Here is a 26,566-nt window from a genome sequence, read left to right as displayed (position 1 = left end):
TGTCAGAAGTTTGCAAGCCATATCCAGCATCATTCAGCAGTCTGCACATCTCTAACTGTGCATTTCTTCCTGGCTGCCTCCAGCAGCTTGCAAACCTGTGGTTACCCAGCCCTCCCCTCATTCCTGGTTATCAGAGGAGCTGTGGGATGGCTGAGCACACGGGCTGGAAAGGAGAGGAGGAGAAAAGCAATTACAGTTTTTCTTTAAACTTCTCACCTTGACTGAACCTGCATTGGAAGCACTTTCTGTCTCACCAGGTCAGAGATCTTTGGCTCTCTGCAGGCTAGAAAAAATATAATGTTGCACAGAACTTTTCCACATTCACAGCCCAAGTGTTACCAAGTGTTCATACACATTTCGTCTCTTCCCTTTCACTAGCTATAGTGCACTGGATTAAGAAAAGAAGCAGTAAGTTATGGGCATTAAAATAAAGATAGGTACTAAAACCTAAAGCCTTGGATAAATACTCTCCCATAGACAGCCAGATCTACTCCATTTACAAGAGTGGAAGCAGCTGAGCATCTTCTGCACTGGCAGTTTCAGCCACAGAAGAGCTGTGTGATTTGAAGATCTGGAGATTCAGTGTTTCTGAATGCCAGATTTACACAGCTACTGCTGATGGCTTGGAATCTCAGCGAACTTTTGCAAGAACAGAATTATATAAAAATTGCTTAAAATCCATCTGTGTAGCCACAGACAGCTAATACCAGTAACTCAGCATTCAGTGAAAGGCTGAAGGATGTTACAGACTTCTAAAAGTCTGTTTGTGCACCCACTGGAAGGGGCTGGAAACTGATTCAACAGAAAACCTCAGAGAACACCCAAATCTGCACTCAATTACAGGAGGGAGAATCAGGATTTTTAATTTTGCATATTTGGTTTATTTAAGAGCAGGATAAAATATTAAGGTTTATCAGTTCAAATAAGTCCTTGAAGATCTCCTTCCTGCTGCTCACAGTGGAAGCAAAGGAAGCTTGCAGGATGGATTTTATCTGTGTGCCTGACTACTTGTGTTCTGTGGGATTCAACAATATGTAGCTCTTCGTGACTACTGTATATTTTAACCTTTATGTCACTGTCAAAGTTGCCATCAATAAAGATGCTTTCCAGAAATTATTATCATCAATAAAGATGCTTTCCACAGAGGATTATATGCTTCAGGGAGAGAATTTCCATATAAAATAACAGAGTAAATCAAATTCCTTGGGGGACAGATGTTTCTGTCTGGGGGGAATGGATTCAAACTAGAGGAGGAGAGATTTAGATTGGAAGTTAGGAAGAAGTTCTTCACCATGAGGGTGGTGAGACTCTGGCACAGGCTGCCCAGAGAGGTGGTGGAAGCCCCATCCATCCCTGGAAGTTTTTAAGGCCAGGCTGGATGGGGCCCTGAGCAACCTGAGCTGATGGGAGGGGTCCCTGCCCATGGCAGGGGGGGTGGAACTGGGTGAGCTTAGAGGTCCCTTCCAACCCTGAAAATTCTAGGATTCAATGTTTCCTTATATTATCATTTCTTCAGTTAAAAAAAAGAAAAACAAACCCATTAAAACATGTTCCAAACAGTTGCTTTGGGAAAATTGATTTGGCAGTTCCCAAGCCAAAATTTATTGATCCATTCAGGGTTTCAGACACTCTTGGAGCAGTTCCAGGTCTACGGCATAATTCCCTTTCTAGGAACGTATTTAAAGATGTGTTTCAGTGTTCTGCTGAATACAGATAGCTTAAGCATGTCCTCAACTGGCTTTCTGAACCAAACCTTCACGGCTGCAATCTGCAGGCTTGGCCTTTGCACTCAGGAGTGGTACCCCTGGCTTCAAAGGGTTGTGAGAGGAGACACAGCAACTCTGATGAGACAATTATTTCAGTCTATTTCAGTTCCCTCCTGATCTACGCAGGTTTGATCCTAGAATGAGGGCAATAAGGATCTTTGGGAACATTTCTTTCCATGTTTAAAGATAGAAACATCTTCTCTGGCTGAGTTTAGCAACCAGCAGAGCTGGCAAGTCACCAGTCTCAGCATCAGGGGTCAGACAGGTGGCTTGTTCTTAGCAAAAAGGATTGTTTATGAGTGTAAATTACATAAAACAAACTCCAGTAAAACCATAATAGCTGTGGTAAAAAGAAAAGATTGTAAACTACCTTTTATGCAGATTGGCTGATTCCCTGACCATTCTCCATTGTCTTGGCAGGTCCTCTGTTCATTCCCACTAAGAACATACGAGTTGTTACAAAAGAAAGCAATGACTGTGCCAATTTTTGCATAGTGTCCATTCAAGAGCCCAGTGTCTTCTACTACTCTTCTGTAGCCATTTAGTGGGCCACCAGGATCTGAGCAGTTTTTTTCATCTAGAACTAATGATAGGGGAAAAAAATAGCAACCATTTTATCAGTTACTTACTTATAATTATTTTCACCCATCAGATTGACTGGCATTTCATTCAGATGTTAAAACACAATCTACACCTTATTGAAGATGCCTTTTCAAGATCCATTTGGGACCTCTGTCTTCAAACAGATCAAATATTAATGAAGAAATTATAATATACAGATATCTGTTCATAATACACATTTTAGACTTCACTGAAAGCACAGGATTTAAAAGACCTTAAAATATATCTGAAAAGGAACCATACTTTCCATCATGGCCCATTAACATTAACACAGCTACTTCAAAAGCAAAAAAGGATGCACTTTAAACAATTTGCAGGTAAAAAGTTCTTGGTGTTCTTTTTTGTATTTCAACACTTCACTAGACTTGGATAAGTAAACTGCACTAATTTTACTTTTATGTTTGTTTGTATTTTGGTTTCTTAGCACTGAGACGGAGATGTCAATAATCCAGGGAAATACAGGAATTGAAAGAGAACACTGATTCCTCTATTTACTGACACTAAAAATTTAATATAGCAAACTTACTCATGCTAGGTTCTGACTATAAAACTTCTTGTACTTCCTCCTTCCCAATTCTTTCTCCTTCTATTTATTTGCTGTAGTGTTTTGTTTTTTTTCTGAATAAACTTAAAATGTTGCCCTGAATCTGAATGACAGTATTCCTTATTGTGATGCTAATAAAAGCATTATTTCTATATTTCTCACTCCTCTGCTCTTTCTGTTTAGCAGCTGAAAAGATGCTTTTTTCCGTTTGGATTTCATCTGTTTTCCTGTCAGGCTGACAGTAAGATGCAATTCTGTTGAATTCCTCTGATGCCTCATTGCATGCTATACAGTGAACATCTGGTTTAGACATCTAGAGTTGGTGCTGCCCTTCTCATGGAGGGCTGAGAAGATTTCTGGTCCTAGTGACCAGAAATAACCTTCATGTCCTTGCTTCAGACTCAGCTGCCTGCTGAGCCTCACTTCACAACAGCACCAACATGTAACAAAGCAAGTGCACAAAACAAAGCAAGTTTTAAATGCTGTTAAACCTTCATTTAACCCTGTGATCCCTGTGAAATGGGCACAGAACCAGTGCAGAGGCATGGCCCTATCCTTTCCCATACCCTGATGCCACCCAGCAGAGCCCAGCTCAGCACCATCCATGTAAGCACACAGCCAGAGCAGTACGAGTTCAATGAAGAGCATCTGCTCCTCACATTGAGTATATAATGCTAACTAAGCATAAATTTCAGTGCTTTCTGTAACAGCATTGGATTTTAGTATCTGCTGAAACATATATACGAACTTAAGTTACTTTTCTGTAAGAGTCACATTCAGTAAACAAAGAGGACATCTGAACTCCCTCTCAGCTGGAAGAAACGGAGAAGCTGAGTCCTCTTTCCTTTCAATTTTCTCAGTTTTTCTACTCTGTGCCTCCCAGGCTCTCTCACTTGTGAACCATTAGTGACTGGTGGCTTGATAACAGCTAAAGACTACAGGGACTTTCCCACAGTATCATACTTCATGTTCAATTTGCTTTCTGCATTGATATGTAACTTAGAGGCATCATCTGATGAGCAGAGGGCATGTTTCCAAATGACCAAGTCAGCCAGTAAAGGTCTTCTCTTATTTCACCCCATGCCTACCAGTAACTTGAACAGTAATTCCATTCTTCCCTAAGCTCATGGTTATGACTTTTTTGATGGGCAGAAGCAAAGAAAAAACATCTGGGAAGGACAGACCAAGATTATACCACCTAGCACTTCAGTAACACCCAATTCTAGAGACAGATCTTGTAACAGAAGTTTACCCACAGACTTCATGCAGCAGGGACCTAAACACAACCCTGATCTTGCATTTACAACTGGAGACATTCTCTCTAGATAGAAGAATGCCTATTGTTTGCTCTTTCAGATGAATTTCTATACGGCTGTTTCACAACCCTCCATATTTACATTGTTTGCCACAACACACTTGTAAAAGAATGTTTCCAATTGAAAATGACTCTGGAACATGGAAATAAAATTGTGCAATACCAAACGCTAAAGAAAAACTAAGTCTCTTTGGATGAGAAGAAGGGGCTTGGAATTTCACAGCCAAATCAGTGTGAATGGCACACATGCAAACTTACATAGCCAGAATTCATGGTAGTTTCTTTTTCTCTGGGTTGGATCTGTTGAAATAAGAGCCTAGTCTTCCTGCAGTAAGCCCCTAATCATTCCAGCATAATACACCAAGGTTTAAGAGGTACACAGTCATGGAACTAGCTGCTCATTGTTGCACATTGTCCTTCACTCGGTTTTGGTCCTAGACATTTTCAGTCTCTATAAGAAAGATGTATGCCTAAAGTCTTGGAGTAAATTATTTTCCAGCCATTGGATGTTTCAGTTAGACCTCTGCATAAGCAAGCCTTGCAGGCCTGGGCTCCAGCACTGTAAAATAAGAATCCCTACAATTTCTTAAAAAGAGGAAAACAACAAGAGAAGCCATGGACCTACTAAATTTCAAGTCAGATTTAGCTGTTCTAGTTCCATGTGAATACACTGGACAAAACATTTGATAAGAATCAAATCAAAAAACTTAAAGTGACCTTACCACATCCAGGGTGCTGTGCTGACCAAGTCCCATCAAGCTGGCAGTAGGCAACAGGGCTGCCTTTTAAGCTGTAACCTGCGTTGCACTTGAAGGAAACCTGGGCCCCGTATTTAAAGTCATCTCCTTCCACAATACCATGAGCAGGAGCACCTGGAGTCCTACACATCACCACTGACAGTTCAGATATTTCAAAAAAATCCACTTTATTACAAAAACAGGACTGTGTTAGGGTAATTCTTTATTTAGAACACTGAAAAAAAAAACAATTTAAATGGGCACAGGAGTCAAAGTTACAAGAGAGGTGAATGTCAATGTTTTGAAAGTTGTTTAGATGTCAGTTCTACACACACATATATGCCACTTTTCAAAACATATCTAGATACATTTTGTTCTATGGAATTACTCAGAAATGTGATCATGTGCCTAAATATCATTAGGGCTCATTTCTTCAAAATATTAGTACTTGACCCACTTTCTGTCTTAACAGTGATTTTGCATGCTTGATCAAGAAGAATTTTAGATCTCAAAAAGCCTTATACTGAAATTCTTTCCGAGTGTTCTTTCCATTTTTATTTACTTTTTCAGATAACCTCACTAAAATATTAAAGCATCATTATTTGTGCAGATCAAACATTATCATGAAGACAGTTAATGAAGAACTTTGTGTGTCTGGCTTTGGCTGGTCATTCGTTGTGGACAACTGCCTAGGAAAGGATTCAGTATGAGATTCAGATATGCATATGGTTGTTTTTTTTTTTTTAATGTGGGAGCTGTGGTACTCTGGTGAAGATAAATGGAGGACTGCCAAGGAGAACCACTCTACATTATGCTTTTAGACTTTGACTTTTTCTGGTTTGCCTCATAGCTAGTTGCCTACAAATGTACAGACAAATTTTTATCCTTCTGCTTCCAGAGGGAAAACTTTTCCAAGGGCTCAGCCTCTGAATCATTTCACAGAACACATGTGGATGCATCTGCTTATATGGATTGTGAACCAGCTGATTATTTGCATAAGGATGAGATTCTTGAGTAACAGTCCTGAAGCAGCAGCATTCACAAGATCAAGAAATTCCTCTCATTTTACAGATTACTATAAACATCAAAGAAGCCAGCAGAATCATTTGTGCACTAAAAAGCACAAGTCTTAGAAAGAAAAACTGTAACATTTAAGCATTAGAGAAGGGTCCAGGCTTGCTGCTCCAAATCAAAACACATCCAGTCAGGGACTGACTCTTGACTGCAAGTGTTCTGCATCTGTGTCATCTTTAGTAAAAGAATAATGATAAAATTTCAACAAAAATAATTCCTAGACCTTGACATAGTTCATGTGAAATATAGACACACATACATACACATGCATTTATAGGTGCATATTCTATACTCAAGCACATATATAAAGGAAAGGGACATCATGAGAGCATAGATTTTCTAGATAGTTAAATTGTCAGAGAATTTGTCTTCCTACTCATGATCTTTGTATACCCAGTCAGTCCCTCCACAACTTTCTCTGAACCACGATTCATTTTGCTTCATCTGTATTTCTCTCTTTCTATGTAAAGTCACACTCATGTTGTCAAATGAGAAAAGAAGATGATTAGAAGCATCTGTGCACCACTCTTTTTTATCATAAAAACAGGTTTTCTGTTTCTCTTGTGGATCAGTTCAGCTCTGCAGAAAAAAATGTTTTGCTGCTTTTATGTTCTAGGCCCATCCTAGAAAAAATGTCACCAACCCACATTTACTTTTTTTAACACAAACTATAATATTTGTCCTTGTTCAGACTGCTGAGTGATTAAGACATTTAGTTTCAAGTCCTGTTGATTTGCTGTGATTGCCAGACTTTATTTGGACTCTCTGTGCAAGTGTGCCCCAGCTGGAACATCTGTATTTGATGTGAATTCAGAGTTCTGTGAACAGTTTCATTTAGTACTGGAACTATGGCCAAGAGTTGAGGATATGAAGGCAGAAGGTCATGAGCTCTAATCAGCTATAAAACTGTGGCCATGGGTAAGTTGCTTCATCAGCTGTATCTAAAAAATGACAGCACTCCTTTCCTCACAGGGATGCTACAAGGATTAGTTCATACCCAGATGTGTCACAGAGTCACCATGGGGTTTCTTTGATGGGAAACCAGCCAAGTATTATTGATAGATGTGTCCCTTTTGTTACAACTGCCTTTATCTACTGGTTGCCTGCTCTCTTCTAATAGGGATCTCCCCTCACTGTCTGCCCTTTTTTTTAACTCTGCCACTGGAGGCACAGCCACACACTCTATTTTTCCTTTGGATCATTTTCTAAGTTAATTTTTTTCTCCCTGTAAATTAAATGTGATTTTGAATCTTGATATGCTCTCTGCATTTCAGTACTACAGCTGAGCTCTGTTTTCAGCTGTATTATTTATCCTGAAAGTCACAGTTACTCTAGTACCTGCCAATACTGCTTCCTTCAATTTGACTTGTGTTTTATCCCTTTCACCCAAATGTTTCATGTAGCTCTTCTGTACCTTCTTTACTTGTGATCACTTCAAGCAATAGCACTTGGAATAGTTATTGTGAAGAGAACAGCCCATGTGCTTCATCAGGTTTTCTCATCTTTTTGTGGATAGCTTCCCATCAAGAATGTGAATCTGACTGCTTCTTATCTAATATCTTTCAGAATGTGCTGTATATTCCATTGGATTTTAGGACAACCTCTTTTGCTTGAGATATCTTATAGAAGTCTTTCAACATCCTCTCCTAATGTAAGACTAAATCCAAGTCTCCAATAGATGTTTGTCAGAAGTCAAAAAGAAAGCAAAAGAACATTTTGCAAATGTCACTCAGACCTAGGTCTGCCCTTACCATGATACCCAGAGTAGCCATAAAATCCAGCCAATTTTCTTCAGTTTCTAAGCTCTCTAAGATGTTTGGTATGAGTTCAGGTTCCCTTGCCTGGGCAGGCTGGTCCTAGTCTTGACCTCTAGTGAGTATTTCTGAATACCAGTCCAGCTTCTCTGCAAGGTCCAGCTTTCAGAGATGTGAAAGCTGGATCCCCCTCCCAGCCCTAACTCCCCCATCCCACCTTGTATCCATCCCTGTGCCCAGCCCAGCCTGGCAGCTACAGCAGAGACAGGGCTGGGAGCTCTTCCTTGGGAATCAGGGCTGGCCAGGAGCACCCCGTGGGCTTGGACCATTTCTGGGCCATTAATTAGACTGCTCTGCTCCAATAAATGATTCCTACTGTCCTGCAGCTCTAGCTTTCTACCTGTAGGATGCCTTAACTGTGTGCCATTGGTGGTGTTCAGCTGTAACATTACCTGTCCATAGCAAACTGAGAGAGGGAGGAGTAGGAGAATCTGTCCTGACAACCCATGGGGGGACTTTCTCACTGACACAGCAGTGGTCAAAGAAAGAACTGGCATCCATAGCTCTTACCCTACTTCAAGGCCTTTTCAACTTTTCCCTAGTGTTACTGCACAACCCTCTGAACTGCAGACACTGCCCAGCTTCTCACAAGATTAATATCTTCCCTCTTCTCACAGTGCACTTTGCAGACAGGAACAAAAGACAGAGCTCTTCAGACAGAATTATCTATCAAATGCACTCTCAATACTCACTCAGCAATACTCACTCCAAAGTGTAAGGTTTGAGACAACCCTGACAAAATGGAACTGAGTGTCAGGATTTCAGGCTGCAGTCCCTGCACCTTTCTCTCCACAAACAGAAGGAAAAACAATAAATAAAACCCAGAGCTGCCTCAAGTGTCTATATAGCAAACTCACAGATTCCTGATAAACCTTATTACTCCTCTTCCCTCTTAATTTGGTGCCTTGGAAAAAACAAAACAATATTTCTGTTCCATCTGAAACATTAAAGTGCCTCCACATTTCACAGACAACTTTCTGCAATCTGAGAAAAATGAGACTAGAGGAACAGGAAGTTTCAGAATTATTAAATAAAATGTTCCATTATTAATAGGAACAGTGCAAATCCATCTCCTTTTTAAATTATATGTAAGAGACATTCCTCAGATGTTAATTATCTGCCATTTCAAACAAATTTCATGCTCATGCCAGTGAGATAAATTAGATGATCTCTTGAGCTACTCTTTTCTTTCTTCATGTCCTTCAAATCCTGTCTGGTGGAATTATCATTTGCTTTGTCCCAGGGTCCCTCATTAAATGAAAACCATTTTCTTCTGCTGTCTTCCTCTCACCCACATCCTCATTAAATAATATATAGCCTCTCACACATAGCATACATTATCTCTAAGTTCTTCATGACCTTTCAATAATATATTGCATGCCTAAAATAAATCTCATTTCTCATTGCTGGTACTAATAAAAGGTTTACATTTCCATTTTTGTCCCCCCTGAAATACAGGGGCAAGAGCTTGTAACTGAATAAAGTTTTATTTTTAATTTGCTTACAGGTGAAAATAATTTTTATTTACTTGTGATACTGGTAAGTATAAGGTGTGCAGGCATGCTCAGTGGAGGCCAAACACTGAAAATGCCTCCAGAAACTACACTTGGTGACAATCAGGAGCCTGTTAGGAATCCTGGTTTGGCTTCTGCACTGAGGGAGAGTCCTAAGGGCCTGCTTTGGGACCCTGGGTGCCACCATCCTGCACAAACCAGTCTAATGACTGTCAGAGAAAGCCTGATAGAGCAGAGAACCTCAGCACCAGAATTTTGGATCCTGAGCTTTGGAGTTTCCTGGAGTGCTCTGGAGCCAGAAAATCTGGAAGTCCCAGAAACCACAGGTCCAAGATACTGCTCCTGGGGGGAGCATAGCATGCAGAATATGTGGAAGCAATTTCTTTTTTCCTCTCTGATTAAGAAAATAATAATAATAATTTTAAAATAATAATTTTAAAATTCCAATCTGAAAATCTACTGCTGTGAAACCATTTTAACAGAAGACTCCTAGACAGGTCTACCTCCATGCATGTCATGCAGCTCACTGATACCTGCAGTTGCTGCCCATGGCCAAGCCTGATAAAGCAAACAGTGGTAAATCACATCAGATTTGACTTTTGGCTTGCAAGCCTCTGATTTGATCAAATTCTATTTCTTGGTTTTAATGTTGTTTTGAGGGCATGGAGATATCAAGTGATTTACCTGAAGTCAGTGAATGAGTGGCAAAGCTACCAACAGTCCTTTCATCCCCTGATATTCTTACTATGTCTGCATTTAAACTCACCCAGCTCTGTGCAGAAATCAGCATTAAATAATTATATCATTAAGTAGCTCACCCATTATTCTCAGCAGCAAGCAGTGTTTTGTACAGAAGTGATGGAGCCATATGGCAGCAGATCGTTCAGAGTGCCTGAATGCAAAGCACAGGAACCAGAACCAGCTGCAAACAGCTCAGCTGCTGCTGCTGGGGACTGTGATGCCCTTTGCAAAGCACTGTGAGTAGAGAGCTTTATGGATTCAGACTTACAGAATTTGTTGTCATGTTGTTACTTCCTGATCTTGGCCCCAGAGCTTTGGCAGTCCATGTAAATTTCTGGTACTATTTATTCCTACTCTCCCCATCAGGCACCCACAAGGTGAGGCTGCTCCAGGTTCTCACAGCATTGGTTGGCAGAAAAGAACTGATGTGGGGGAAGCCTCATATGGCTCTCCTGAGACACCAGCCCTCTGCAGCTTGGCATAGCAGCTGAGAGACAGTTCGTGCCTAACACATAAGCCTACAGAGACTAACTTTAGCCAAAAGTATAGGGACATGGGCTGTCAGAATGATTTTGTAATGGCTGTGTCCTCAAGGAAGGAATGAGGGGAGGGATTTCTGGAGGCCATGGCTCGGAGTGCTCAGAACTGCTTCCTTCCCACAGACAGTGAGCAGGGCTTTCAAGCAAGCATGTAAATTTGGTGATGGATTTGATTGAATGGCAGCATTTCTCTGCCTGGTCATACCTGTCACCTGGACTCTGGGATCAGTGGGTGAGGATTTAGCTGGGGCATCCCAGAGCTGTCACTTAACCCCTGTGTTATCACAGACATGAGCTGGCAAGGCTAAGGTACTCACAGCCAGCTCCACAGAGGTGCCATGTCATGGTGACTTCAGCAGCAAAGAGGTGCCTAAATGTCACTTGGAACTGGCCTCAATATCAAATACAAATCCTAGAGGGGCAGCAAGAATTATTCCCCAGAAGAGTCCCACTGCATTTCAGTACCTTCCATTCCCAGGAAGGATTTTGGATAAAATATCTCTGCCCTCATTTGTGTTTCCAATGAAAGGAAACCCTCCAGGCTCCTTTGTACCTCAGGACACACAGCCACAGCTCATGCCAAAATGGTGGGACAGACAGTTCATCACAAAGATTTTTTGCCTTAATTTATCCCCCATGAAAAAGTCCCTAAAGTTCAAATCTCCTCTCATTGTTGCACTTTGCCAGTCCACACATTAGTCCTGGAAATACCAAAGAAAATAGCAACAAGAGCAGCTGATCAACCAACCCCACATATCAGAGACAGATTTTCAGTCCTGCTCTCTGGGCCTCTTCACTTTTGCAGTGGTTCCACCAGCTAGAAATAATTACACAAAACTATAACATCACCCCTACATAAATTCAAATCTTTTCACTCTCTTCCTGCCTCACCCCTGATGCTTTCCAGCTCCCTGCGCCAGTGAATGAGACTGTGGAAATATGTGGATCACCTACTACCCATGTAGGACATATACATGTATCACCTACTGTGATCTATTTATCTGGAGGCAATTTGGAGGTTGTTGCTTCCAATTAGCCACTTGATCTTTATCAGCATTGTTCTTAACCAACAGAGAGCTATGTCTCTGGATACCTTTCTGTACTTGGATGGCCTACTTAACAATACAACTGGACCTCTTTGTGCCTGGGATATCAGAAGGAGTGAAATCCTAACAACTCTCAGCATTCACTGCCTCTATCAGAGGTGAAAACCAATATTTAGAATAAATTCCTCAGGGTGTCCCTTGGAAAGCAGCACCACACCATGCTGCAGCAGAGAGCACCAGCTGCTCAGGGGGCAGACTGCATCTCCATCACCCTGCCTTGCTTCCTATCTGTTCCTACAAAGGACACAGACACCCATGACAGGGTTCCAGCCATAGGACCTGTCCCACAATGGCTCAGGAACAGCAATGAGATCGTGGCCCTGTAGCTGCACACAGATTTTCCTGTTCATCCCCATGCTCTGTGTGTTGGTGTGGTGGCATTTCAGAGAGGGAGCTGAGCATGCAGTATTCACCCTTGAGAGGTGCTGGGACTTCTGGTTCTCAAAACCACCATCATGGTGCCCCTTGAGTGCTGAGCTACTACACCCAGGCACCTCTGGCAAGCCCCATTTCATTGCTCTCACCCTTCAAATCTAGTTCAAAGCTCTCCCAACAAGCTCTGCTAACCCTTGTCCTAGCACACTTCTCCCCTGCAATAAAAGGTTTTTACTCTCTGGTAAATCAAAGCCATGGACAAAGGGACTGGTGCCACATCCTAGACTCTCCTGCTATTAAAAGTCTGTTCAGCCTGTGTGCAGACTGACAGCTAAGCTCATTTCTTCCATATCAGAACAAGACAGGAGGTGTAGGAGCATTAAGGGTTTCTCCCTATCTTAATTTTCAGTCAGTCAGCCCATTAAGAGTGAGAGAATCCTGAAGAACCAGCCAAAGTCACAGTTGCAGGGGGCCAAGAAGGATGGAAGGGCTTGGAAGCAGTTGGGAAGGGCCTGGAAACTCCATTCAGAGCCCTGCTGGGAGACAGTAAGGCCAGCACTAGCAACTTCAAAGGCTACAGCATGGAGCTCATTTATACAGCTTAGTCAGCTGGATTTAGATCCTTCATTAAGATGCAGAACAAACCTCCTCTTGGCAGACAGGAGTGAGAAACAGAATAAAAATGGAAATCAGATCTGAACCCTAAATTCCCCATTCAGAACAAGTTCCTCTTATTTGCATGGGAAGGCTAGTTTGCCTGGCTTTGTCTGAAACAGGAAATTTCAGGGCAGAATGAAGTCAAGGTCTCTTGCTTTGGGGCCAGCAAGCCCTGTGAGGACCCTTGAGTCAGAACACCCCTTCCTAGGAGGAGGGGAAGCAGAGGAGGTACCATGGGGTACCAGCAGTCCTCTTACTCTACAGCTGCATCTTCAGCAGACAAACTCAACACTGAGATTTTGGAAAAGACCTTTCTTACTTTGAGTTGAATAAGTAGTTGTTCAAGCTGGTACTTAAGTGGGAGCTTTTTAGTGTTCAGAGCAGCAGGATGAGGCCATTAGTCAGCCTGTTGCCTTTCCCCTAACATGCATCTTTGGAGGAAGGTGCTGCTCTGTTTCAGGGTATTGCAGGCTAAGAGAACATGATCTAATTTTTGAGGTATTTTTAGTGCCTCTGATTGCAGGATTATTTGCATTAAAATCCACAGAGGACATACAGGAAAGCCCGGTTTTGACCTCAGTCATGTCAGTATGGCTGAGGGGTCACTGGGAGGGCTATGCAGGTATACTGAAAATTCATTTCAAGATCAGAAAGAAACCCAAATATTTAAAATATGAATGAATTTTCAGTACTAACTGTATCATCATAACAAAGCACACTTCTGCATAAGAAGACGTTTGTTGCTGGTCTCTAGGGCTTCTATTTATTGTATTTTAGGGTAGAAGAAAGAAGGAAAGATCTGACTCTATTGGTTAGCATTTGCTTTACAGTTTTGCATGAGTGCCTGTACTCACAGTTTTCACAGTGCTTCCCTGTGTAGCCAGCCAGACAGGCACATCTGTAGGTACCACTTTTGTCTAGAATGCATGTCCCATCATGATGACATGGAAATGAAGAGCAAGCTATAAAAGAAGAGCAAAAACATTCATGGTCTGTCATAGGCTGGGTGTCCTATATATTTTTCCTCATGATGTTGTGTCTTGGGGTAAATTACATATTCTGGTTAAAAGTGAGGAAGACATAGCATAGGGCTTAATGCATGTCCAAAATCCCTCTGTCTGTCTTATTTACTGTAGAGGGGTTCTCATAGGGATGAGCACTTCTTTTCCCAGCATTCATCACTTACTCTTACCATTTTCCTTTAACTGTTGTCAATTGGTCAGAAAGGTTTATGGAAGAAAAATAATTTACATCAAATTCCACTAGTGTTGAGAGGTTAGCCTAAATTAAAGAAGTTTAATATCAACCTAGATTTCTCCTGACATTCATCCCAGAGATTAGAGATAAGTTCTGGGATCCATGGTTCTGGCAGGTTTTCTGGGATCTTGTCACGCCAGATTTAGGAGCTGCTTTGCCCCTGAGGAAGATTTGTTTGGTGTTAGGTTCAGGAAGCTCTGAATGAGCATGATGACTCTAAGTCTGCTGGAGAAGCACACCACAAGTCTGGCAGTGATACATATCAAACTGTATAGATTTGCATACACGAATATCAGAATGTGTAAACTTTTTTTTTTTCTTTTGTTTTTGTTCTCAGGGGAGATGAGTGAATAGAACACGATTTACTGTCAAAAATACAAAGAAATAATTTCTACTTAGATAATTTTCCAAATTGAGTGTGGGTTCTAACAGACAGAAAGTTGAGCTAAAATCTTAAGATTTAAATATTACTGAGAAAGGGAAAGAGAAGCAGAAAAGCCTGGACAGAATGAAATTTTGTAATCACTGGTTTGAAGCCAGTCCTTGTCCCAGCTTTGTCTCATGATTCTGTAAAAGTAATCAAGTGAATAAGTGCCAGATACTGTCCTTGAAAGTGCCTGAAACTCAAGAGCACTGAATATTTTTCTTTTTAAAGGAGTCTTGATTTCCTGGCTTCAGTCAAACAACTTGGGACAGTGCTACAAAAGGTTAAAGTCCCTGTGCTGTGTCAGCAACTGGGGGTACAGAAAGTGAAGTGTTACTGAAACACAGAATAGGCTTTAATCTAATTACATCCAGCAAGTATCTAATTCCTAACAAACCCTGATGCCTCCCCATCTGGACCCCCATTCTTCTCATCTGAAGCCTGTTCCATGACTTCCAGTCACTCTTGACAATTACTGGTTCCCATCCGACACTTGCCATGGGATGGCTTCCAGACCAGGCAGCACAGCAAGTTGTGTGCCTTGGTCCTTTAATAACTGCACACAAAGTGACCTCCCCTAAAGGGGATACAGACTTTGTAGCTGATTTTGTATCAATCAAAACCTTTCTGGTAGTGGAACCAGTAGCTTCTGGGCAGCCAGTGCCAGTGCTTCAGCAAGCTGGGACTTAATGAGCCAGCACAGAGTTCAGATGAAGGGAAGACAGAAAAGGAAGGAATTCAGTTCTGACAGCACAAGACACTTCTTCACTCCTCTCCATCACACCATATGGTTCTGGGGACATCAGATCACCTCCATGGCCTGGCCCACATTCAGTGTGCACAATTGCTGATGCTGCTTTCAGCTGCAGCACAGGGAACTTCTCTAGCAAGCTCTGTGCAATCTCTTCTGGGGACCTCAGTGTTTTTGCAGTGCTGTGCACAGAGGGAAATTTCAGGGGAAATGCTTCAGTTTGCAATGTGCTGCCAGAGCTCTTGATTCTGTGCTGGCCTTACTTTCAATTCTGTGTTACCCCGTGCATGCTTTATTCTTTCCCCAAAACTGTCCAGTTGGCCAGGTTAACTTTTCACAGAAAGAGACACTTGAGGGTGTTTCAGAACCCATTCACTGCAGCTCCACACGAGGTTAGAGCAGCCTCACAATGAAGTGCACAACGACCTCCTCACAAGCCCTTTGCAAGGTGCTGTGTGTGGATTACCCCCCTCACAGCCACACAGCACAGGAATAATTACCACTAAAAATGGGGCGGAAATAAAGTGCTCAGCAGTGTTTGAATGTGAAGTGTTCCCTCTTGGGCAGAGAAAACAGAATCAATTCAGCTCCCACCATATGGAAAGCGTTAGCTCCCTGAGTGCTGCCAGCCTCCCTGTACAGAGCCCTCAGCACACTCATTTGTTCTCTATCACCTCTCCTGCTCCCAGCCCAGCCACACTCTGGATTGCTAATGCTCCTGCTGTGTTACTAACAGGTACATCCCAGGAACAGGGCTGAGAAATGGCATAAGCTCTGCACCCACTGGCATGCACATTGCAGGCTGCTGGTTACACCCCTGGTCCTTGTTAACACTGATCCACTCCAAGTTTGTGTTTTATATAAGGATTACATAAACTGGCTAAAATTCCTGAGCCAGATATACCCTGGATGACATCATGAAATGTGGATCAGAAGGATGTGTGGAAGGAAGTTCTGGTGGGTTACAGATCCTGCAGGGTTTATCTATGGCAAAGCTGCACACTCTCAGTAGCCTTCTCTGCCAGGGTACTGTGGGTAGATCTGAACAAAATTTTCTGTATCGCAAAACAAGGAATATCCAGGAAGAGCACAGAGGCTGCTTCTTATGCAATGGCAAAATGAGGAGCCAACTGTGCTTTCAGTGTTATTTTGCAGCCAGAAAAAAACGATGGAAAGCAGTGGGAGGACTCAAGCACTGAGTACTAACAAAAACAGGAATTCTGAGCCCTGCTTCTGTCATTCTTAACACTGAGTTAATCACAGAATGGGAAATTATTCCTTTTTTTCCTTTTTTCTTCCTTTTTTCTTTCTTTTTTTTTTTTTTTTTCTTAAAGAAAATAATCTGTCCTTTTACACACTTTGTCTCTTAAGCCCTAATGGTATGACACATGAGCCCAAACAAGAGTCATTTCAAGGCATTTTCTCTGAGGCAACTATGAGCCTTTGGATCAGGTTTTTGCTAGCTGAGACAGTGACTCTGCTCCCACACACAGCATTGAGCAATTCTGCAACTGGATACACACATGCCCCTTCCTCTATTTCCTTCTGTGCTTTTAGTTCTCAGATTTAAACAGAAAAGTCTCATAAAGCAACATCTTTTCTTTGCTGGCTGACATGTTGCTCCTTCACACAGGTAGAAGGAATTCAGACTTTGTTAGAAGGCATTCACATGTCACCTGAAAGCATCTGAATCTTCCTGCACTGCCTTTGTTGCTGTTGGCAACACAGCATGCACGTTTTTAATGAAGAGAGATTAGTGAAACTGAATTACTAACTATGAGCGGCATGTTTTGGATTATTTTACCTGTAGTTTCTTCAAAGATGGCATGAAATCCATCAAAGTTCTTGGATCCATCGGACTGGAAAAGGACATGGAGTGAAGAGCCTGTGCTTCGGATGGGAGGTGGCCTCTCATTCCCACAGAATCTCTTAATTATTCGGCTGTCCAAGTTGTCCCCATCACGGACCTCCACGTAGTCATACTGGCACATGTAGTCAAACTCCAGGCTCAGCATGGAAAATCTTGGGGAACAAGGACACATGGTCAGGCTGCATACTCTCACCTGTACACCCTGACCCTGACTTATTTGGGTTATGTTAGTGCCCTTCTCAATGAACCAACAGTTCCCTAATCACAGGAAGTCCCCCTCACTTCATCTCATCACCCTGGGGAGCCAGTCCAACTCCACACAGCTCCTCCAGGAGAATGTTTCAGTGGCACCACTTCAGTTCAGTCTGAACTGAAGTCATGTAGCCTGTTCACATCTGTCAGGTCCTTAACATATTCACATTGTGATTTTCACAAGTTAGCAATGAGGGGTACAGGGAAAACTCAGGGATGTAACAGAAGCAGCCAAAATTGTTAGAGAAAAGGAATCCAAAACACTATAGTACATTTCATATTAGAAAGCAAAATGGTAGTAAATCCTCAATGTCTGGCACTTGCCCTTCATTTGAGGGCAGAAATAAGGAACATTAATATGAGCAGGATGGAAATACTGAACACCTTTTCCCACAATGTCTCTTTCCTATCTTTGATCCAGCTGCTGCATGAGGCTTTGGCTCATCAGCAGCAATGTTATATGCCACTGGCTGGATTCAGTGGGCCAGCACCAGAATATAAGAAACAGAGTGAGAAACACCAAGTGCATCTGGAGAATAAGCAAGGGCCAATGGTGCTGGACTCAGCCTTGGTACAGCAGAATGAGAAGAAAGGCCATGCTACTAACTGTTCAGCAGAATATTTTGTAAATTAAACTTGCAGTGTACTGCAACTCCTAAGGTTGCAGATATTTATTTAGGATTTGGCTAAATGTCACACATTGCCCATTGCAATACTGATTTGCAAAGACTGTATTTTGACACCAAAACGGTGAGACAAATTTTGGACCTGCTGCTGGATCTCACAGTCTGAAGAGGCAAGACAAAAATGCAGATTATTTCCTGCTGTTCCTACAGCTTTCTTCAAAGAATTAGTCTTAGTTCAGCCTGGTATGCCCTTCAGAAAACACTGGGTGCTTTAGTGTTAAGGTCTTGATGAGACATCTAGAGAGGTCTCTTGGTTATTTTCTCCAATATTCAAAAAAAATCTCCTTAGCATCCAGCTATCCTAAATAGGAAAGTAAGGCAAAGTATTAGGAGTGGAGTGACTGTCCACCACAATCTGGACTTGGAGAAAGAGCTGAGGTACCAAATGTAAAGCAGTGGCAGTACCTTCACTGCCCCAGGGCTCCCAGCTCTTGACATTCATTGACTCTTGGTTATCCACATGCCCCAATGTCCATGTGAAACCAGTGCTGGCTAAAACAGCATGACCCACCTTAATTCAATGTTAAATCCAGCTGGAACATGAATAGTCCATTCACATCTTGCATTCAGGGGGTAACCCTCCAGCAAAATCTGACCTCGAGAAACACGAAAAACCTGCCCACACCCTGAAGGGCAAAAGGAGAAAAGAAATCTGTGTAAGCGACCTTCAAGAGGAAAAAATAAATGTAGAAAAAAACCCACTGGAATGAGAAGACAGCATGGCTTAGGAAGTATTTCTTACAAGGAAGTATATAAAAAAAGGACAGCCACATAATGCTATAAAGAGCTGTGATGGAGGCATGTAACCATCTTAGCTCCTCTACCAATGACCATATAACACATATATTTCCTCTCATCCCTTCATGTTATTTTCTTTCCTTCCTCTTCTTCTGTACTGCTCTACCTGTGTCATTCTCAGCTTTTTACCACATTGTGCAAGGTGCTTCAGTGTGCAATATCAGCAGAATAAGATGAAGTATTCTGGCTATTTGTGCCCAGCTAGAAAAAAATTATCAGAGGACAATGACCTGAACAAAGAGCAGAAAAGGTCACACACTGAGGAAAAAATACATTTTCATGGCTATCCTGCAGCTGCCCCTAGGCAGGGATAGTTGTCCTAATTCCTCATTTTGGATGCTGAATGTTTTTAGCCCATAGAGTTCTCTCACCTTCAGTAACCCCTCCCTTACCCCAGCTATAAAACATGGCTATTGCTGTTTTCTTCTGTGGAAGGAGGAAAGTTGTTTAGTAACTTCTGTAGAGCCTTCTGTGATCTGTAAATGCAAGTGCTAGCAATATGTACTGTTAAGCCATTACACACCAAACAGGACTGAGTACATCTTTCCAAATGGAGTCTAACACATGGCTACAATCCCTGGTGAGCCTTCTCCTGCTTTGCTGAGGCATGAGACTGTATCCACAAGTCAGAAACAGTAATTGAGTCTAACAGCATCACTCAACCAGGAGACTCTGACAGGCTGCACATCACATTTAATGAAGATAAGTAAATAGGCAAATGACCCCAAAGACCTCCACAGCAACCCTCTTGCTTCTTTTAGCCTCATTAGTCCAAGAGAAAGCCCTGCTCCTTCCATCTGTTTCCAAAGAGGAACCCTTAACTTTCAACCAGCAACACAGGATAACAGCTTCCTACTGAAATAGTGGATTTTAACACTTCTGTCAGAGCTCTTCCTTCCTTTGGTAAAAGAAGGTGACAGTGTCCTGATTTGGTTGAAGTACCAAGCATTTGCAGCTCCCATTTATCTTAGTGTCTGGAAATCAGTCCTGCTGCATTTAGTGTATGGGGAAATGTGAAACCTGCAGGGCAGTTACCCCTCTTTCTTCTTAAGAAAGTGTTGCTCAAATGAAATGCCCTTTGTCTATTTACCCTTGGTTACCCTTAATTAAGCAAGACCCAAGGAAACCGAAATCCTGCTCAGAAGAGTTCCTCAAATGTGTTTTATCCTTCTCTGTGGCTCTCATTTCCCTCTGTAAAAGGCAAGGATTAATGACTGTGCTCAGCAAGGATATTAGGATGCAGCAAGTACAGCAGGATCTGCTGTGGTGCCCATGGTAATGTTCCCACAGCAAGAAACAGGACCTTGTGCTGCTGCTGGCTCCTGCCTCAAAAAACAGTCTGAGACAAAGCTACTAGAAAATTTCAAATCATTTGACAGGGAGCTTGGACCACCTCAAAGAAAGCTTCCCTTTTGTCCTGAAGGGCTTTTGAGTTTCCAATGCCTTTAACAAAGGAAAGGGAAAGAACTGGTGCAAAGAGATACTTGTGTGCACAGCATACTAAATGCACTTTTCTGTTTGCAGTGGTACAGCCTGAAATCTCTGAACACTGGTGCTAAGGAAGTAGGTTTGGCCAGCAAAGCAGGTGGTCCAGAGGCTAAAGAGGAGGCATTCAATGACTGCCTCCAAAAGAACGTTTTCAGATTTGCTAAGTACCTTCTCCACACAAAGCACCTTTGCGATCACATCAGATCTGTGCCCTTGTATCTCCAGCCCTTGTAGCATAAGTTAGAGTGACTCCCCAGACCAAGAGTTCAATCATCAGTTGATCAAAGGGAGTCTTTTCCCATTCTGAATCTGTGGGAGACCTGGAAAGTGATCAGAAATAATTTACATCTGAAACACAAATGCTGGCAATTTCTGCCTCATTTACAAAAAAAATAATCCACTGGCATCAACATCCTTGTTCCGTTCCTGTTCCCCAAAAAAAAAACAAAACAAAAAAAACCAGCTTTCAGGGCCACAGTAAGATTTCCTCTCAGGCTTTTTACTAACAGAAAAGGAAATATATCAGGAGACCTCTGAGTTGTAGCCCACATGGACCTGTGGGTTGATAGAGAGAGAGGAGAATCCCCTGAGGACAGCTCCAGTAAGAATTTGCTGTCTGCTGTGCCAGTGCTACAGCACAGAAACACTAATGTTTGCACTATTTCTATTGTTCTAATGAACACTAATGTTCTAATTGTCTCTAAAACTACAAGTGTTGTTGCTTGTCTGAGAGAACATATTTGGACAGCAAGGCTGAGGACAGCTGCCAGATGACACCACCTTCTCCACTTCGATGGAATATGAGTTCTTAAGCAATTTGACAATTCTGCATTTTAAGCACAACAGCCCCATGCAATGCTACAGACCTGGGGAGGAGTGACTGGAAAGCTGACAGGCTGAAAAAGACCTGGGGTGTCGGTCAACACCTGGCTGAACATAAGCCAGCAGTGTGCCCAGGGGGCCAAGAAGGCCACCAGCATCCTGGCTTGTATCAGGAGTGGTGTGGCCATCAGGAGATGGGCAGTGATGCTGTCCCTGTGCTCAGCACCTCGAGTGCTGGGTTCAGCCCTGGGCCCCTCACTCCAAGAAGGACATTGAGGAGCTGGGAGAGTCCAGAGAAGGGGAACCAAGATGGGGAAGGGTCTGGAGAACAAGTCCTGTGAGGAGAGAATGAGGGAACTGGGAATGTTTGGTTTGGAGAAGAGGAGGATAAGAGGAGACCTTTTTGCTCTCTACAACTCCCTGAAAGGAGGTTGCAGGGAGGTGGGTGATGGCCTCTTAAGCAAATAATGATAGGACTGGAGATAGGGGTAGGTTTAACTAGATATTACGAAGAATTTTTTTACTGAGAGAGTAGTTAGGTGTTGGAATGGGCTGCCCAGGGTGGTGGTGGAGTCACCATCCTTGGAGGTATTTAAAAAACGTGCAGATGAGGCACTTCAGGACATGCTCTAGTGGGCATGGTGAGATATTTTTAAATATTTGGGATAATGATGGTTGGTCATGGCTATCTTAGAGGTCTTTTCCAACCATGACAATTCTCTAATTCTGTGAATCAGAGGTTGACAAAGGCTGTTGGAGTGCAGGGTATGGAGGAAAGGGTCCTTCAGAGTAATTTTTTTCTGCTGGTTTTAGACTGATGTGCCTTTTAGGGATAGTCCAATCCAATAAAGAGTCCCATTAGGAAATATCCCAGTACCCAGTAAATGCTGTTCAACGCTGGGGTTTGGTTTTTTTTTGTAATAATATTCCTTCGGACTACCAAGTAGCATTTTTCTTTTTATCCTACGATCTGATTGTGTCCCTGCAACCAGTGGGTGGTACCACCGGGACAGCCCCTCACCTTCCTTGCCAGGACCCTCCACATCACCTGCGGGCAGCTCCCAGGAACTGCTCCCGGGGTCTCCTGACTACGGGCAGCCCCCTGACCACTGCCCCACGGCTGTAACACCACCGCCCACCCACAGGGGCAGAGGGGGCACCCCGGGGGTGCGGTGTGTAATATCCCGCTCATAGGCTACCCTGTGCTCTCCTCTGCATCCCGGTATCCATCCCCACCCCCCGTGCCTCCCACGCGTGTCCGGGGTGGGGAGCGGGATGCTGGAGGCGCCTCCCCTGGCGGGGCCTTTGGTGCCCTCTGGCGCTCATGTGGCGGCGGTGCGGGATGGGGCGGGGGGCAGCGGCGGAGCAAGAGGGAGAAGCGCGGGATGCGCTGCGGGACAGGAGACCCCGCCGGGCCGAGCCGGGCCGGATGGGTTCTGCAGGGCCCGGGCCGGGTGGGTAGGGAAAGGATGGAGCCGCTCGCCACGGGAACGCTCCACGGGTGACGGCGACTCGCCCGCCCTCCCACCCCACGCAACCCCGGCCCTGGGCGGGCACTCCGCCGCACCGCCTCCCGCACGCCGCCAGAGGGAGACAAAGCTCCGAGCTCTTCAGAGCCGCTGGGTCCTCGGCCGAACCTCCGCGCTCCCCGCACAGCTCCGCCGGCCCTGAGGTTCCGTGCCCGGGCAAGAGGTGTGCGGTCTGCAGGTAAGGTGTCCCGGGAGCAGTGCGGGGCAGAGATGGGCTTCCCTGGGCAGGAGGAGGCAGAACCTGGGGGTACCTGGGGAGGGCAGCTCTGCCAGGACGAGCTCTCCTTCCCGGGAGCTGCTGCCCAGAGCTGCGGGGCTCGGAGCGGGGTGTGCGGGGTGTGCAGAGCAGTGTCTGGCCCTGTGCCCGCTGGCAGAGGGCACCGCGTCTGCAGGGTGAGGGTGACATCCCCCATTCCTCTGCTTCAGTTCCCTTCTGTCCCCGGGATTTATCGGCACTTTGTGCTGGCGAGGTGCCGTGGGCAGGCTGCGAACAGCCGTGTGTGCAGGTAGAGGAGAGAAACGCCTCCTCTTCAGCCCTCCCGAACACGCTGCGTGAGCCTCAGGCTGGCAGCTGGCACAGCCAAGGGGAAAAGGCCACGTCCTGACTGCCTGCCCAGCCCTGAGCCTGCAGCAGCATCCTGACTGCAGCCTCCGTGTCACGCAGGGTGCACCGAGTGGGGCAACCACGAGAGACAGAGCATGGGAACTCAGGACTATGCTGGGATCACAGTTGTCCCCCCTGCTCCTTTTTAACAGTGAAAGACAAAACTTTGCTATCCGCCCCATCCTACTCTGCCTCTGAAGTTTCCATGGAAACACACAAACCAGATCACATCCTCAGTGTCACACTGCTTCCCTCAAAAGAGCAAGTTGCAGGAGAAACAGGATAAGACAAAACACTGCAAAATTCCAGCACTGCAAAAATGTCCAAATTTGGTTTAAAACACAAGCACTCAGAGCAGGTTGAAACATACTGTAGGCAACTTTACCTACTCAGACAGAGGGGAGAAGGATTAGATGAGCTACTGATTCTTTCTTCACTCTGCTCTTATAAAAAGTGCCAGGGGAACTCTAAGCAAACAGGGCTTTAAAATGCTACCAGAAATCACACCACAAACTGGAAGGGACTCGGTTTATCAACTTCCAAAGCACCAAGGGTGAATTAGCCCTGTTGGTGAAACTTGTTGATCCCCCACATTCTACTGTTTGAAGACATTTATTTTATTTGCTTTCACCTCCTCAATGATCATGGTCACTGTTGGGAAAGTTGCTTTAAAATCAATTGTTGCTTTAAAATCAGTTACTAAAACTAGACAAGACTAAGGCATGTAGAATAGTGACAGAACAGAGTAGAAAAAATAGACTCTGTTTTCATCTCATTCAGTGAAATGTGAACAAAAAGACAGTCAATAAAAATCGAAAGAGGGCTGGTGAAAGGCAGCACCTTCACCAGTGAGAAATCCGTAAAGGAAATACTAGTCTTAAACTGTATCCAATTAGCTTATGGAATTCATTATTGAAAGATAGCACTGTGATCAATAGCTTAGCAAAATCTAAGAAGCAGGAGCTTTTTTACACCGTTGGGAACAAAACCTTCAAATATCACCACCAGAGCCTTAAACACTCTGATCCATCATGGTGCTGTTAGCAGCCACAAAACACTCTTTTCCAGAGCTGCCTGGGAGTGTGTTGGAATAGTGCAAAGGACTGAGGGAGCACTGGGACTTCCTCAGGGCTTGTCCTGTAGCCCAGGGGTTCAAGGATAAGGAAGCTCTTTGATGTACTTGTTGCCCTTATAAAAGTTCATGCCTTGGTGAAGGCCTCTGGGGAATCAGTTGTGCTGAAGTATGTCCAAGAAATACAGAGAACAGATTTCCAGAGTTCTAGAAGTTAAAATAAACCAAAACAAACGAGAAGTTTAGCAGTTTTGTAAACTCCCATAACATGGGGGCTGGGCCAGTCCCTAGCAGATGAGCATTTTTCCCCACAAGATCTGGTTCCTCTCTCACTGTGTTTGCCCCCTCCAGCCTGGGCCTTTTGCTGAAGCCACTGTACAGGAATAGCTGGAAACACACAGCGTGGCTCCTGCTCCATCCCACACTCCCTGTCCCTGGCCACTCTGCCCATGCAGGGTACTTACTCATGCAGTCACCTCCATACCAGCCAGCTCTGCACTCTGCACAGTAGACACCCTTGATGTAGAAGTTGTCGAGTTTTCCTCCCCAGGAGCCGTTGCGGCAGGACTTGCAGTTCTCAAAAATGGTGCAGCCTGAGGGGAGAGAGAGCCACTGTGTTACAACAGGCCTTTGTTGTCAGATTCCAAGCCTAACAGCTGCAGCATCACCTTTTGGCAGCTTCCAAGCCTGCCCAGGATGCTTTGAGGACAACACTGCTGGTAGAAAGTGTTTTTTATTTCTGGCAGGGGCACCTTGTCAAGTGTCTGCTGCTGTCAGCAGAGTGGCAGAGGGAGATCCTGAGGAGATCTCATGCTCCAGTGAGATGTCACTGCCCTTGCTGTGCCCCTGCCCAGCAGATACCACTATCTGCTGATGCCTTGCCTAAAGATCTGGTGTGAATGCAGTATGGCCTAAGCATACCTGGGTGGATTAAGCAGGAGTCACACTCATTGTCCTCGTTCCTGCAGCAGGGGATGGTGTAGCCCACTCTCTCTTTCTGTCCTGGGCAGATGCACTCAATTTGGTCATACTCACAGCACTCCCGACACATGATGTTCCACTCTGCACCTGGGCAGTTCTCATTGATCACTGTGTACTCTGCAAGTGAGGAACAGAGAGGGAGACACTCAGAAATAATCCATCATCTGACAGGGACTTGTCAGATCGTGTGTGGTATGAGGCTGGCCAAGGACACCTGAACTAGGTGGTAACACATGGCTGAAACATCAACACATTGGGGTGTCTAAAGCACACGTGGGCAGCTCTGCAGTGCCAGATACAGGAGGCAAACAAACCAGAAGGAAGGGTTATATTCACCTCAGTCTTTTCTCTGCAATGCCTTCCCACTTCTGGAGTGAGAAAAATAGTTTTTAAAAAAAACACCACACAAAAAGCTTCTTCAGATTGCAGGACTGATTTACAGCATCATATCTAGTACAGAATATTTAAACTATAATAGCATGGTTTGGTTGTATTTCTGTTTGTGAATTTGCTGCTCCTGAAGTCTAGAGTTTTCACCAGGAAAGGCCAATTTTGAGGCTGTTTTAGCCAGTTTCTACTCAGAAGCACATGGTACTACACTTGGCTCCACTACCAAAGGAAACAAGACATTTCATTGTTTTTGAGTGTTATTTTGTATGGCATTTCTAATATGATAACATTATTAATATCTTTTATTATGTTAATATGGTCATATTTAAGAATGAGACAGAGAAGAGAGGGGGGAGATTTTTTGACTAAATAAAATACTGGAAGCCAGGCCTTGGTCAGTTGTGGCAGGGGAAATTGTAGGGTGCTTTGATAATGACTTTGATAATCCTCCAAAACAGGCAGTCTGGACTGCAGGCAGTGGCTGCATCTCTGAGCATAGAAAGTTGCTTGACCCAGTCTGGGGAGAAGCAGGAAGAAGGTGCTTGACAATCCATGCAAAATATTTAGCTGAAAAGAACAAACAAGCCTCTGGACAGACACATAAGCAATGGATTAATTTATGGGGCTTTAATCATGGAAGAAAAGCACAATAAATCCAGGCATAAGCAGCACACACATGAAAGCACCTCAAGACCAGGGAAACCAAGAGAGAACTAGTTGTGTTGGGAAGGCACACAGACCTCTAGGGAAGGTGCCAAAAGAACACCTGCTCAGCTCTGGAGCCTCTTTTGTCACCAGCCAGCAACAGGATCTCAGATTCTCCATGGTTCCTCAAAACT

At 44.0% G+C, this 26,566-nt stretch overlaps 1 protein-coding gene across 3 annotated transcripts in view; it reads right to left on the bottom strand.

Moving 5' to 3' along the window:
• Positions 1–26,566, bottom strand: part of PAMR1 (peptidase domain containing associated with muscle regeneration 1) — a 36,288-nt gene that overhangs the window by 4,500 nt on the left and 5,222 nt on the right. The window contains exons 2-9 of one of the 3 annotated variants that reach the window (XM_071745026.1): positions 25,278–25,454; positions 24,821–24,949; positions 18,555–18,669; positions 17,040–17,257; positions 13,658–13,765; positions 4,969–5,169; positions 2,137–2,349; positions 217–283 (exon numbers count right to left, since the gene is read on the bottom strand). In XM_071745026.1, coding sequence (XP_071601127.1) covers positions 217–283; positions 2,137–2,349; positions 4,969–5,169; positions 13,658–13,765; positions 17,040–17,257; positions 18,555–18,669; positions 24,821–24,949; positions 25,278–25,454 — 1,228 coding nt within the window. The remainder of the gene's footprint in view (positions 1–216; positions 284–2,136; positions 2,350–4,968; positions 5,170–13,657; positions 13,766–17,039; positions 17,258–18,554; positions 18,670–24,820; positions 24,950–25,277; positions 25,455–26,566) is intronic. The other 2 variants (XM_071745024.1, XM_071745025.1) reach the window with 2 other exon arrangements.

Source organism: Heliangelus exortis, chromosome 5, assembly GCF_036169615.1.
Source record: "Heliangelus exortis chromosome 5, bHelExo1.hap1, whole genome shotgun sequence".
Classification (NCBI taxonomy): Eukaryota; Metazoa; Chordata; class Aves; order Apodiformes; family Trochilidae; genus Heliangelus; species Heliangelus exortis.
Note: the sequence above shows the minus strand (reverse complement) of the source record. Positions and strands in the feature narration are given on the sequence as shown.